At 37.1% G+C, this 15,031-nt stretch overlaps 1 protein-coding gene across 1 annotated transcript; it reads right to left on the minus strand.

Annotated features, from left to right (window-relative positions):
- Positions 1 to 470: 470 nt before the first annotated feature.
- On the minus strand, positions 471 to 10,103 carry LOC310942320 (CD276 antigen-like). Its single transcript, XM_083907693.1, has 7 exons — positions 9,874 to 10,103; positions 8,533 to 8,856; positions 7,975 to 8,301; positions 7,400 to 7,435; positions 6,157 to 6,435; positions 5,936 to 6,076; positions 471 to 4,392 (listed from the first exon to the last, which is right to left on the minus strand). Exons 1-7 carry the CDS (start codon positions 9,965 to 9,967, stop codon positions 4,295 to 4,297), a joined length of 1,299 nt encoding a protein of 432 aa, XP_083763819.1. The 5' UTR covers positions 9,968 to 10,103; the 3' UTR covers positions 471 to 4,294.
- Between the last annotated feature and the right edge of the window lie 4,928 nt (positions 10,104 to 15,031).

Genomic DNA, 15,031 nt, shown 5'->3' on the forward strand with positions numbered 1-15,031 from the left:
TGTTGTACTGTATTTGAGCTGTGATGCTTTCTAGTACTTTTGAGGTGTGATGCGTTCAAGTACTTTTATTTGAAATGCGATGCGTTCAAGTTTTTTTTTTTTTTAAATGTTTCTTTTATCAGTTCCTGTATTTATTTGTATTCCTTATTTTATCATAATGTCATTTATGATCCTCCATACATGTCTGACCATACCATCACGTTTCTAACATTTATGACGTATCATATCATCATTTTGGTCGTTTTAATAGCGTTGTGACGTAACTACGCTAACAGTTTTTATTATTGTTTGTTGTTGTTGTTTTGATTGTTGTTTGTTTTTCTGACGCTCAGTTTTCAAGAAACAACAGAGGCAGTAAAATAAACACTTTATTTTACATGACAAATGTATATATGAAGAAGGCACAAGTGTCTTTTTACCTGAGAATATAACACAGCATGAAATACATAAAACTTATATAACACTTGGCTTGACTTGATTTTATCAAATATAGACTTTTAAAAACTTCTTCAAAATTTTCACTGAAAAATCAACTTTCAGTTCACATTCAGATTCTACAAATACACAGAAGCTTAAAAATGTTCCTTATAAACATAAACAGTAACAGTGCAAACACATTATATGTCTCTTTAAAGGACCAGTGTGTAGATTTAATGGCATTCAGGACATTTAAGAAAAATAAAAGAAAAAGTTCTTCCAATCTCACTCTGGATTATCAGACGTCAGAGTTTTGAATTATGTCCGAAATGTAAACGTAATTCTTTCGGAGAGCAAATCTCCACAAGTAAACAACAACAAACTGAGCAGGAGTTTAGAGGAGACACTGAGATGCATTCAGTGACCCTGGTAAATGTCATCACTTTTGAGGGTGTTCAACACCCCGTGGAGCCAAGAGGAACCAAACACTTACTGCTGCTGCCACCTTGTGGTCATAAATGCACCTCAAGTCATTTGACCTGACATAGTATCTTCTATTTTTTTTAATTTGATTATGAATAATCTTCTTCACTGATCGACTCTTCAGTCAATCTGAGGTTAAACTAAACAAACATGTTGCAAAACTTTGACTTCTAAATTCTACACAGTGGACCTTTGGACAAAGTGAATCCATGAACAAACACTATTTACTAATTTCTTTAAAGAATCTAACACAGAAATGTGTTTCCATAGTAACAGGTCAGGCTACACTGACACTGAAACAAACTCACCTGTTCAAAGACGTATTTAAAAATATAGAAATTCTTTCATTAAAGTGGTAAAAATATAAACTCAAAGGATTGTATAGATGACAGTGATTGACTTTTAGCTTCTCCTCTGTGTAACAGCTGGAGTTAAGTACACTTTCATAAATATATACAGAATATAAAAATATCTTTGGACGATTCATTGTTGTTCCATCATCTCCACGATCTTTTAGATCTGACATTAATAATCTATGGTCTGTTACACAGAGCCACGCACAGGAAACACTAGAGACATAAAATATATTAAAACTTCACTCATTTGCGTAGGGCGCAAATCGGCAAAAATGAACGCCAAAATTCAAAATGGCCGACTTCCTGTGGAGTTGAGGCCATGGTTTACGACGAACATCTTCACACCAAGTTTAGGGAAATCACCTTAGGGGGCGCTATAGAGCCCTTGAGCAATGCACGGGTCCGGGAATTTTAGGGTTTCCCCCAGTGTATTATAAGCCTGGCGGGCCACTTACTTGCCCCCCCCAGGCTAAGCGTTGCTTGTTTATTTATTTTAAATAGATTTTTTTATACACCGCGGATTTTTCTATACCGGGGAAAAGAGCGCACGTTCCCCCAATGTAATCGGCGCAGCACACGCTTGTCCAGGTGCCGACTGAAACCCAAGTCACACTATCAAGTCCGTCATTATTACGGTTACATTGTTCTTGTCAATAAAGATGCTATATTTAGGGATGCATCGATAATTCGGCGGTCGAAACATAGTGAGTAAACTGTGGAAAAGCACCTATTAAATACTGGAAAGTCTCTTTGCGCAAAAGTAAAACTTGGCTTCGTACAGAGCAGATTGAACTCCCACTTCACAGCAGAGAACATTCTCTCTCTTTGAGCTGTTAACTAAAGACATCAGCTCATCTGATGCATCTGTTATTCCCTTAATTGCAGCGCTAAAGTGTCTTCTACACAAAGATTAAGACCACGGAGTGAAAACTATGAAAAGTGCGCTCTGCTCTTCAGAGTCTGTCACCCCATTTTACTCAGATCTACTCGGATCACCTGCACTTCATCGTGACTGAAACTCCATCCTCATCATAAAGATCATTATTTGTATCTGGGGATAAAACACGTAGAGAAATGATCCAGTCTGCTTTTGATACCGCTTTTTTGAAGAGACCGCTTTGGAGAGGGAGAAGAGAACAGCGCAGGGGCGGTGCGCAGAAATAAAAGGGCCGTTTGTCTGCACCAGATGAGGCAGATGAGGGGGCACTACCACTTTTTTAACTATGTTGATTTATTTTACTTTTAAATGTAACCATTGCATGGCTTGTTTTAAGGCCATAAGGTTTTGAATCTGCAAAAGCTTTTGACAACATTTCACATTTGATGTTTCTAGTACAAATTGCTCTGTTTTTATGTCAGTACGGACACATTTCAAAATGGCCGACTTCCTGTTGAGTTGAGGCCATGGTTACGGTGGACTTTTTTTGTTCGTCTTGGTCGATAGCATCTTTACACCAAGTTTGGGGAAATTCGGTGCAACTCAATTTTGCCCCTGTTTTCACCTTAGGTGGCGCTATAGAGCCTTTGAGGAATGCACAGGTACGGGAACTATGTCAGAGTTTTTATGCACGTTGACGCTCTCAAAAATTACCATAAAAACCACGGATAGAATAATAATCTCAAGGATTAACAGATAACGGCTCTATAGCGCTCCCTAAAGCAATACGTGGATGGAGCAAGCCAAAATTGAGTTCCACCGAATTTCCCCAAACTTGGTGGGAACTCTTAACAGACCAAGACGAACAAAAAAGTCCATTAGGACCACGGCCTCAACTCAACAGGAAGTGGACCAACCAACCAACACGATAATTTGTACTGGACACATCAAAGACAGGAAGTTAACAAAGGTTTTGTGGATTCAAAGGGCGTGGCTACGGCTAACATGGGGTTTGGCTAATTTCGACCGTTTGCCATGAAACAGGAAGTGCTCTGTAACTTCACCATGCATTGACCGATCGCCTCGAAACTTCATACGTGACACAAGAGACCGACCCTGAACACGTCTACAGACACAAACGTGATATAATTTTTGGATCACATCGGTTGGGGCTTTGGGTTATCTTTACACTGAACTAGGGATGCACCGATTGCCATTTTTGGGGCCGATTACCGATTTTTCAAGAAGTATGACCTGCCGATACCGATTTTAGCCAATTCCGATTTCAATTTTTTAAACCACTTTTCAGCATATAGAAATATATATATAGAACTAAATAATGCTGTGGAATATTCACACACATCTTAAAAGTGCAGTGTTATGGAACCATGTTGTTCACATGCAATATCCAATTAAAAATACAAAAACGAATCACTACCTGTATGTGTAGCATATTTCACAACATAGTACCTACACACAAATAAGTAAATGACCTCACTCTCTCTCGCTCGCTTTCTCTCTCTCTCTCTCTCTCTCTCTCTCTCTCTCTCCCGCCCCGTGTCAACAATGCCTCGTGCTCTCTGCGCACACAGGTTTAAATGACAAACCAACAAATGCTGATCAAAAGTTTTGTGCAAGTGATTTAAGATCCTGACTCTTGTCTTAAATATGACAGTCTTCGTTCAGTGATTGAAACGAATATATAAACATTAATGAAACGTTTACATGCAGAGCGCTCACTCGCTAAGCAGACAAGCTATGTTAAGCTATGTATCTTTTAACTCTTGTACATCTACACTTTTACCTCCCAATTGTTGCACAATAATTTCCCTCGGGATAAATAAAGCATCTTGAATCTTGAATCTTGACAACAGCGGCGCAGCACCGCCACAGCGCTGCGGGTGCGCGGATGTTGTGTAATCAAATACACCGGTACGGCCGTATATTAAAAATCATATCACAATGGAAAAAAAACGTATTCAGTGTGAACTGGTATACCGCCCAGCTCTACACTCTACTACATGTGCGTGTACGTGTGTTGCTGATGCTGCGCATTTTGATCGGCTTATTAAAATTCTAACACTATGTCTGAATCGGTGACCGTCCGATCACGTGAAAATGGGCCGGTTCCGATCACTGGCCGATTAATCGGTGCATCAATTCACGGAACGAGTAATGGTTTTTCATTTTGGTCCCTGGGATCATTGGAGTCTGAGTTAATGGATGGATTGGAGGCACTTCCTGTTGATATACCTGAATCTGTAGAAACAGGAGAAAATAAAAGATAAATGTTCACTGTGTACATTGATCACTGTGGTAGAGACAGACGAGGACGTCCAGATCTGGTCCTCCAGTATCAGATGTGAACGGATCATCAGGACATTTAGTAAAACTGATCACAGATCAATGACGACAGCTTTGTAAACTCAGCAGAATGTAAATACTGTCGTCACTGTGTGATACTGATCATTATTGATACTCTTATTGATACTGATCATTATTGATACTCTTATTGATACTGATAATTATTGATACTGAAAATTATTGATACTGATAATTATTGATACTCTTATTGATACTGATAATTATTGATACTCTTATTGATACTGATAATTATTGATACTGAAAATTATTGATACTATTATTGATACTGATAATTATTGATACTCTTATTGATACTGATAATTATCGTCACTCTTGATACTGATAATTATCTTCACTTTTTTTGATACTGATAATTATTGTCACTCTTATTGATACTGGTAATTATCGTCACTTTTTTTGATACTGATAATTGTCACTCTTATTGATACTGATAATTATTGACACTCTTATTGATACCGATAATTATTGTTACTCTTATTGATACTGATAATTATTGACACTCTTATTGATACCAATAATTATTGACACTTATTGATACTGATAATTATTGACTCTTATTGATACTGATAATTATTGACTCTTATTGATACTGATAATTATTGACTCTTATTGATACTGATAATTATTGACACTTATTACTGATCATTACTGATAATGTTATTGATACTGATAATTATTGATACACTTATTGATACCGATAATTATTGATATTTATTGACACTCTTATTGATACTGATAATTATTGACACTTAATACTGATAATTATTGATACACTTATTGATACTGATAGTTATTGACACTGTTATTGATACTGATAGTTATTGACACTCTTATTGATACTAAGAATTATTAACACTTATTGATTCTGATAATTATTGACACTCTTATTGATACCGATAATTATTGACACTTATTACTGATAATTAGACACTCTTATTGATACTAAGAATTATTAACACTTATTGATACGGATAATTGACACTTATTGATACCGATCATTATTGACACTCTTATTGATACTGATAATTATTGACACTTATTACTGATAATTATTGATACACTTATTGATACTGATAATTATTGACACTGTTATTGATACTGATAATTATTGACACTGTTATTGATACTGATAATTATTGACACTCTTATTGATACTGATAATTATTGACACTCTTATTGATACTGATAATTATTGACACTCTGATCATTCAAACTTGTTGTTTTGTGGACATAAGAAGACATTTGAGGACTTCACTAAATCAAGGTTTGGGAAACACTGATCAACATCTTCTGACATTCTATGGATCAAACAAGTCATTGATTAATGCTAGAAAATTATTTACTGATTGATTATGAAAAGAATCGTTAGTTGCAGCACAATTAATATTTAAATGGCATCAAATATTTAAGAACTTACATCGACTTCTGCATCTTGTGCAGATCAGATACAGAACCAGAACCAGAACCAGAACCAGAACCAGAACCAGAGCCAGAACCAGAGGTAACACAACTATGACAACTTTTTCACCTGCACTGTAGAGGTTTTGAAAGCGGCCCTCTGAGGAAAAGAGAAAGCAAACAGGATGTAAATGCACAGACGACAACATGAGCAGAACAGTGGTCATAACAAAATTTCACCTGGCAGAGTGATCACACCGTCAACCATGTGGTAAATGTCCTCCTGTTTGACCACACAGCGGAAGCAGTTGGTCTTCATCTCTGTCACAGTGATGAAGCATATGGCGTCGTAACGTCCTTGTGTCTCAGAGACTGTTTGATTTGTGGCTTTAAGAGAGATTCCTTCACACGTCTTCCACTCTACACTCGGCTTTGATGAAGAACCTCTGACCACACACTGGAGCTCCACGCGGGCATTTGATGCTTTATAAACTCCAAGGTACGGTGTCTGAAAGGCTCCTACAAACGGCACGAGAAGCATGAGAAATGTAATATTCCTGTGGTTATCATCATCCAGACAACTTTAATAGGGCCCTATGAAATCCATTTTATTTTTTTCCCAAATTCCATTTTATTTTTTTCCTAATTCTGTTTTTTCTGTTAAAAAAATGTTTTATCCCTTTTTTTTTTTTACCTTACTTAACCACCATAGTGTGTGCTTTTTGTGTCAGTGAATAAAATGTCCATTGAAATGCAACTTTTTTCTTGAATCCACTGACTTCTCAATTGTTCAATTGTTTTCACTTAAGTCAAATCCTAATGAAGTAAATGCCAGTGAATCTTAAAACAGAGCCATGCAATGCTGGTCACATTTAAAAGTAAAATAATTAACATAAATTTAAAAAGTGGTGGTGCCCCCTCATCTGGTGCAGACAGATTTCTACGCATCGCCCCTGCGCTTTACTGTTCTTGTGAGGAGATGCACGGGTGGTACCACAAGCATTCCCCGGAACATTTCCCCAGACAAATGTTCCTTCTCCTCACGTTGACAGCATTTCTGTCACATTATGTCAATTTCTGTGTTTAACAATAGATTCCGTTTTTTTATGGGCCAATTCTGCGATTCCGTTAACACGGAAATCATAGGGCCCTAGTTTAACCAGTTTCTGTGGGTCAGCTAATCAGTTAAACTATTTTAAATAGGGATGATCCGAACAAGTATCGGTATCTGGTTCCGATACAGACGTAATTGACGTATTGGGAATTTCTGATCCAACTATAGAGATCCTATCTGTCTGTGTGTGTCTGCTGAAATGTCTCCTTAAGTGATTGACTGCTCTGCGAGCTGGCTGCAAAAAGTGGAATGGGCTTCCTGTGGAGTTGGGACGATTAGTCGACGAAAATTCATCGACGTGAATATTTTGCGTCAACGCCCCTGGAAAAAGTGCTGTATAAATAAAGACCATTGACCATCATCACTCACCTTTTTCAAGTCCACATCTGTTTTTGTAGACCAGTTCTAGAGGGAAAAAAAAAAATAATAATAATAATAATGCTTCATATAAACTTAAACCAGGCATGTGTATCGGTCTAAATCTGTAGTCAAAATCACTGGATCAAATATCAGACAGATAAAAATGTAAAATCCAAAAATACTAGATATCTCATGCTTCACTCTGCACAGACTGAAAAAAAGGTAAATAAAAATCAGCAAAAGCATTTTAGCTGAGTCATGTTTGGGCTGTTTGTTTCTTCTTCTTTTAGGTGAACAATATTTGTTCCACAGTTGGAGAATTATGTCTCTGAAATGACTCAGCATAAATGACTTGTTTCATATGTTCATAAACAGTCTAAAATTATTGTATCGGACCAATATCGGTATCGGTAGATATCTGGAGTTTGTGAGATCTTTATCGTTATTTTCTTGATTAATGGATTTGTTGTTTAGTGGACAGAATGACAGACAATGGAGGAAAATGTTTTTCATGAAGAGGAGACGAGGGAGAGGACGAGGTGGAGGTGACCTCTGAAGAGAGAAGGTAAAAGACCACAACTCACTGACGATGAGCTCCATCGTGAATGTTTGCCATCCAGAACTCAACAGTGGAAGTTCACAGGTGTAAATCCCTGTGTCTTCAGCCCTGGTGTTTCTGAGGATCATGGATGCGTTTCCTTTCTTCAGCTCGTCGTGAAAAAGTGACACTCGTCCTCTGTACTGATCGTCCTGACTGCATTGCTCGTTCTCAGAGTGCTGTCCGCTCTGGTAGATTAACACCTTTTTACCATTTGTGTTATTCCAGTGTATCACTTTGTTCTCAAGGTTTCCTCCAGAAGAACAGTGAAGGACGACGTCTTCTCCCTCTGTGACGTTTGTTCTGGAGACACCTGAGTTTGAGAGTGGGAAAAACATTGATTCTTATTCAGACGTGAACAACTCTGAATCGATTCACAAATGTCCGAATTCCCATTATTTAACATTTGAAATTACTAAAACAGACGATACTAAAACTCTGAAGTGCAGCGCTCCGTCACCAGGACACTTTATGAGGAGCACAGAGGTGGAGGTGACCTGCTGTGGTGACCTCTGAAGAGAGAAGGTAAAAGACCACGACTCACCGACGATCAGCTCCATCGTGAATCTTTTCCATCCAGAACTCAACAGTGGAAGTAAACAGGTGTAAATCCCTGTGTCTTCAATTGTCGTGTTTCTGAGGATCATGGATGCGTTTCCGTTCTTCAGCTCGTTGTAGAAAAGTGACACTCGTCCTTTGTACTGATCGTCCTGACCTGATCGCCCGTTCTCATAGTGCTGGCCTCTCTCGTAGAGGAACACTTTTTTATCTTTGTTCTTCCAGTTTACCAACCTGTTCTCAAGGCTTTCTGCAGCAGAACAGTGAAGGACGGCGTCTTCTCCCTCTGTGACGTACGTTCTGGAGACACCTGAGTTTGAGAGGAAACATCATATGACATAATATATTTAAATCATTTATAAAAGGTTAAATGTAGAACTCCTTCAAGATCATATCATTATGATCATTATCATTACTGTATTACTGAGAACTATGACCTGTGTCCTTAGTCAGTGGTGGAAATACCTTGGATTTAAACATTTCATTAATGTACTATAATCACGCTAAGTGATATAATTGAAGTGATGACCTGACCGTGCTCTTTCACTCTAAACCTGATTACCTTAGTGTGCTCATAGTACTATTTGAACACCAATAATAGTGTTGTGATGCAGACACAACACTCAGATTGGAGGGTGAGAGTTTCTCTGCACATATTTGTTGTTGCTGGATGGTTTATTCCTTTCGTTGTCTAGTTTTCTTCGACGCGAGTTCACACTTGGTTCAGGGTGCGGTTCCCCTGCACCAAACAGGAAACAGATCTAATCTTAGTGCGTATGACTGTCGGCCTTTGTTCAAAGTGAAAGTAAAAGTGTAAAACAAGCTTTTTAAATAAAATGATGTATTCACTCAAAATATTAAATACATGACTCTGAAAACTGTCAAATAAACGTTTGAATCAAACGCAAAAATGTCGTTTTTAAAAATAAAAACACTTCAATAAACATACTTTTGTAAACTTCCCTATAACAACTAAGATAACAGCTGCAGTGTTTGGTCTAAATATAACAAAATCCAGAGTCAGTAACTCGATTAATGATTAATGATTATCAACTTTTATTATATTATTCGTTACATTTTATCGAAGAATTAGAAAATAACCGACAGATCAAGACGACGGTGGAAATAATGGTTAGTTCAGCTCTACCAGAGTTAAAGAATTAACAATAATAATTCAAATTTCACAATGTCTGAACACATTCAACGAAAAATGAGCGAGTTAAACAATTAAACTTGTTGTAACTGAGGATCATCATGTCAAAATAGACTTAAACCAGGTTATTAAAGTGCTAATTTTACTCAAACTTAGTAAAAAAGTGTTCCTCACCTTCAGTCTCGTCCTTCTGTGTTGATCCAAAACAAACCAGAGAACAAACGACGATAAACACGAGCGAGTCTTCAGTAGAAAAGTGAGTTTTCATCGTTCCTTTAGCGACGTGCGATGCTAACAGTTAGCCTAAGTTAGCTTAAACCAAAACTCGACTGTCGACAAAGTTTTAGTCCAGAGTGAGCGAGAGAGCGGTTAAACAGACACAACTGACGCTCGACTAACACTAATAAAACAACACAACTGACCATTTACTCTGTATTTAGCGACAACTTGATAATTTACTCTGTATTTAGCGATAACTTGATAATTTACTCTGTATTTAGCGATAACTGACTCTGACTGACACACACACACACACACACACTGAACCAGAGAACGAGGACCAAACTACTGCTGCGGAAGGAACAAGGGGCGTGTGCTCTCGCGCATCGATACACACACAGTCGAAAAGTAGTCCCCCCCCAAAAAAAGAAATAAGTCACTAAAGTATGGCCGCCGCCATTTTGTTTTACAATATTTGTTTTACACAGACGTTAAACCGTCTGACGTCATCACGATCAGTTGATAAAGTTACTTCTGAACGTGATGAAGACGTGAAGAAGAGTTGAGTGAAAGAATGTGCAGTTATAAAACTACTTTGAACACGTTGTTGTCATTGTTCCTAATAACATGATCATGTTAGAGCCTGCAGGTTTTATTATTATTATTATTATTATTATTATTGTTATTATTATTAATAATAATAATAGGTCATAATAATAACAACATTAGTGATTGTGAGCTTTATATTCTGTGAAAGCAACATTTGTGGACAATAAAACTGTAGACATATTTAAAATGTGTTGACCTGTTATTGACACACACACACACACATTCTTGTACTTGCTGCATACTGAGGACCAGCATTTCCACTTTATAAATCAACACAATTACAAATGTCTACTTCATGAATGACATCTATAAAGAACTACTGGTTGCAGTACCATACAATGTCTGCAGGTGGAGCCCCAGAGCAAAAAGGGCTGGAAAACTTTTTCAAAAACTTTTTTTTTTGTTTTGTAATTTTTGGTCCAAAATTTGACAAAAACGTCATACTATACTATGTCGTCCCAAATTTGATTTTTTTTTTATTGACAAATTGAGTATAGCATGTTTACAACCAACAAAGTGAGGACCGGCCAAAATGGTCCTCAGTCTGTAAAAATGACCTCACTTTGTTGGTTAAAAACCTCACTGGTTGGTTAAAAACCTCAGTATGCTGCAAGTACAAGAACACACACACACACACACACACACACACACACACACACACACACACACACACACACACACACACACACAGGAGCATCAAACTCCTGCTTTTTTGCAGTTTACAACAACTCCGATTATTATATATATATATATATATATATATATATATATATATATATATATATATATATATATACATACAAAAGTTTGTGCACCCCTGTCATTTTTCCTGATTTTCCTTTATAAATCATTGGTTGTTTGGATAATAAATGTCAGTTAAATATATCATATAGGAGACAAACACAGTGATATTTGAGAAGTGAAATAAAGTTTATATGATTTACAGAAAGTCTGCAAGAATTATTCAAAGAAAATTAGGCACAAAATTAGTCATTTTGTCATTTTATTGATTTCAATACCTTTAGCACTAATTATTGGAACTCAAAATTGGTTTGGTATCCTCAGTGACCTTTGACCTCCATACACAGGTGAATCCAATCATGAGAAAGAAGTTCAAGTACTTTTATTGGAACTGTGATGCTTTCAAGTACTTTTATTTGAGCTGTGATGCGTTCATGTACTTTTATTTGAACTGTGGTGCGTTCAATTACTTTCATTTGAACTGTGGTGCGTTCAAGTACTTTTACGTTGTAGGGTATTTGAACTGTGATGCGTTCAAGTACTTTTATTTGAACTGCGGTTCGTTCTAGTACTTTTATTTGAACTGCGATGCGTTCAAGTACTTTTACGTTGTAGGGTATTTGAACTGTGATGCGTTCAAGTACTTTTATTTGAACTGTGGTGCGTTCAAGTACTTTTATTTGAACTGCGATGCGTTCAAGTACTTTTACGTTGTAGGGTATTTGAACTGTGATGCGTTCAAGTACTTTTATTTGAACTGTGATGCGTTCAAGTACTTTTATTTGAGCTGTGATGCGTTCAAGTACTTTTATTTGAACTGTGGTGCGTTCAAGTACTTTTATTTGAACTGCGAGGCGTTCATGTACTTTTATTTGAACTGTGGTGCGTTCAAGTACTTTTACGTTGTAGGGTATTTCAACTGAGATGCGTTCAAGTACTTTAATTTGAACTGTGGTGCGTTCAAGTACTTTTTTTTTAGGTGTGATGCGTTCAAGTACTTTTATTTGAACTGTGGTGCGTTCAAGTACTTTTATTTGAACTGCGAGGCGTTCAAGTACTTTTTAAAAATGTTATTCTATTCATCAGTTCCTGTATTTATTTGTATTCATTATTTATTATGACATTTATGTCCTGTCTCCATACATGTCTGACAATACCATCACGTTTCTAACATTTATGACGTATCATATCATCATTTTTGTGGTTTTAATAGTGTTGTGACGTAACTACGCTAACAGTTTTTGTGATTGTGTTTTTCTGACACTCAGTTTTCAAGAAACAACACAGAGGTAACAAAATATATTTATTTTACGTAAGTGCAATGACAAATGTATATATGAAGAAGGCACAAGTGTCTTTTTACTGGAGAATAAAACAAAGCATGAAATACTTAAAACTTATGTAACACTTGGCTTGACTTGATTTGATCAAATATAGACTTTTAAAAACTTCTTAAACATTTTCACTCAAAAATCAACTTTCAGTTCACATTCAGATTCTAGAAATACACAGAAGCTTTAAAATGTTCCTTATAAACATAAACAGTAACAGTGCAAACACATTATATGTCTCTTTAAAGGACCAGTGTGTAGATTTAATGGCATTCAGGACATTTAAGAAAAATAAAAGAAAAAGTTCTTCCAATCTCACTCTGGATTATCAGACGTCAGAGTTTTAAATTATGTCCGAAATGTAAACGTAATTCTTTCAGAGAGCAAATCTCCACAAGTAAACAACAACAAACTGAGCAGGAGTTTAGAGGAGACACTGAGATGCATTCAGTGACCCTGGTAAATGTCGTCACTTTTGAGGGTGTTCAACACCCCGTGTCATTTGACATTTGACAAGTCATTTGACCTGACATAGTATCTTCTATTTTTTTTAATCTGATTATGAATAATCTTCTTCACTGATCAACTCTTCAGTCAATCTGAGGTTAAACTAAAACAAACTTGACTTCTAAATTCTACACAGTGGACCTTTGGACAAAGTGAATCCATGAACAAACACTATTTACTAATTTCTTTAAAGAATCTAACACAGAAATGTGTTTCCATAGTAACAGGTCAGGCTACACTGACACTGAAACAAACTGACCTGTTCAAAGACGTATTTACAAAAGGTGAAAAAAGGGTGAAAGATATTTACCTAACCACATTTCTCCCAGTGCATTGTAAGCCTGGCCAGGCTTAGCGTTGCTTGTTTATTTATTTTACACAGATTTGTTGCGACATTCACTTCACACCAGATAATTTTCTCTCTCTCTTTGAGCAGTTTACTAAAGACATCAGCTCATCTGATGCATCTGTTATTCCTTAATTACAGCGTTAAAGCGTCTTCTACGCAAAGATTGAACAACAAAACAATGAAAAGTGCGCTCTGCTCTTCAGAGTCTGTCACCACGTTTTACTCAGATCTACTCGGATCACCTGCACTTCATCGTGACTGTACTCCATCCTCGTCATATAGATCATTATTTGTATCTGGGGATAAAACACGTAGAGAAATGATCCAGTCTGCTCTGGACACGAAGAGACCAAAATGACAGTTTGTCTGAAAAGTGTTTTTTGCAACGACATAACGTTAGTTAGTATAGACTAGTTTAGTTATTTAACTTATATCTTTAATTTGTTGTTGTTTTGGCCTAATGATTGACTGCAAGATCCTGTTTCAATTATTTTCAATTAATGTACTGGAAACCCTATAGTAAATAATGTATTTACAAAACATTCAAAATAGCCATAATTTCACATTTCAAAATTCATGTTGTGAGGACTTCCCCGATCGGGCAAAATGCTGGAGGAAACCCTGAGACGTGTTCAGAGTTGTTGTGTTGTGTCACGTATAAAGTTTGGATGTGATCGGTCAGAGTCATAGAGCACTTCCTGTTTCATGGCGAATGGTCAGAATTCGCCAAAACGCAGAGGGTTGCCGTGGCCACAAGGTTTTGAATCTAAAAAAGCTTTTAACAATATTTCACATTTGATGTTTCTAGAACAAATTGCTATGTTTTTTTATGTCAGTACGGACACATTTCAAAATGGCCGACTTCCTGTTGAGTTGAGGCCATGGTTACAGTGGACTTTTTTTGTTCGTCTTGGTCGATAGCATCTTAACACCAAGTTTGGGGAAATTCGGTGCAACTCAATTTTGCCCCCGTTTTCACCTTAGGTGGTGCTTTAGAGCCTTCAAGGAACGCACAGGTACGGGAACTATGTCAGAGTTTTTATGCACGTTGACGCTCTCAAAAATGACCGCAAAAACCACGGATAGAATAATAATCTGAAGGATAAACAGATAACGGCTCTATAGCGCCCCTTATTGTGAAACGTGGATGGAGCAAGCCAAAATTGAGTTCCACCGAATTTCCCCAAACTTGGTGGGAACTCTTAACAGACCAAGACGAACAAAAAAGTCCATTAGGACCACGGCCTCAACTCAACAGGAAGTGGACCGACCAATCAAACAACACGATAATTTGTACTGGACACATCAAAGACAGGAAGTTAACAAAGGTTTTGTGGATTCAAAGGGCGTGGCTACGGCTAACATGGGGAGTTTGGCTAATTTCGACCGTTTGCCATGAAACAGGAAGTTGCTCTGTAACTTCACCATGCATTGACCGATCGCCTCGAAACTTCATACGTGACACAAGAGACCGACCCTGAACACGTCTACAGACACAAACGTGATATAATTTTAAGATCATATCGGTTGGGGCTTTGGGTTATCTTTATACTGAAAGAGTAATGGTCTTTCCTTT

This window comes from Microchirus variegatus, assembly GCF_963457635.1.
Source record: "Microchirus variegatus genome assembly, chromosome: 21".
In the NCBI taxonomy this organism is placed as follows: Eukaryota; Metazoa; Chordata; class Actinopteri; order Pleuronectiformes; family Soleidae; genus Microchirus; species Microchirus variegatus.

Coding starts and splice junctions, on each gene's coding strand:
- LOC310942320 (XM_083907693.1), bottom strand. CDS start 9,967: ATGAAAACTCACTTTTCTACTGAAGACTCGCTCGTGTTTATCGTCGTT. Junction 8,302..8,532: donor CACGATGGAGCTGATCGTCG/GTGAGTCGTGGT, acceptor TCTCAAACTCAG/GTGTCTCCAGAACAAACGTC. Junction 6,077..6,156: donor CGGTGTGATCACTCTGCCAG/GTGAAATTTTGT, acceptor TCTTTTCCTCAG/AGGGCCGCTTTCAAAACCTC.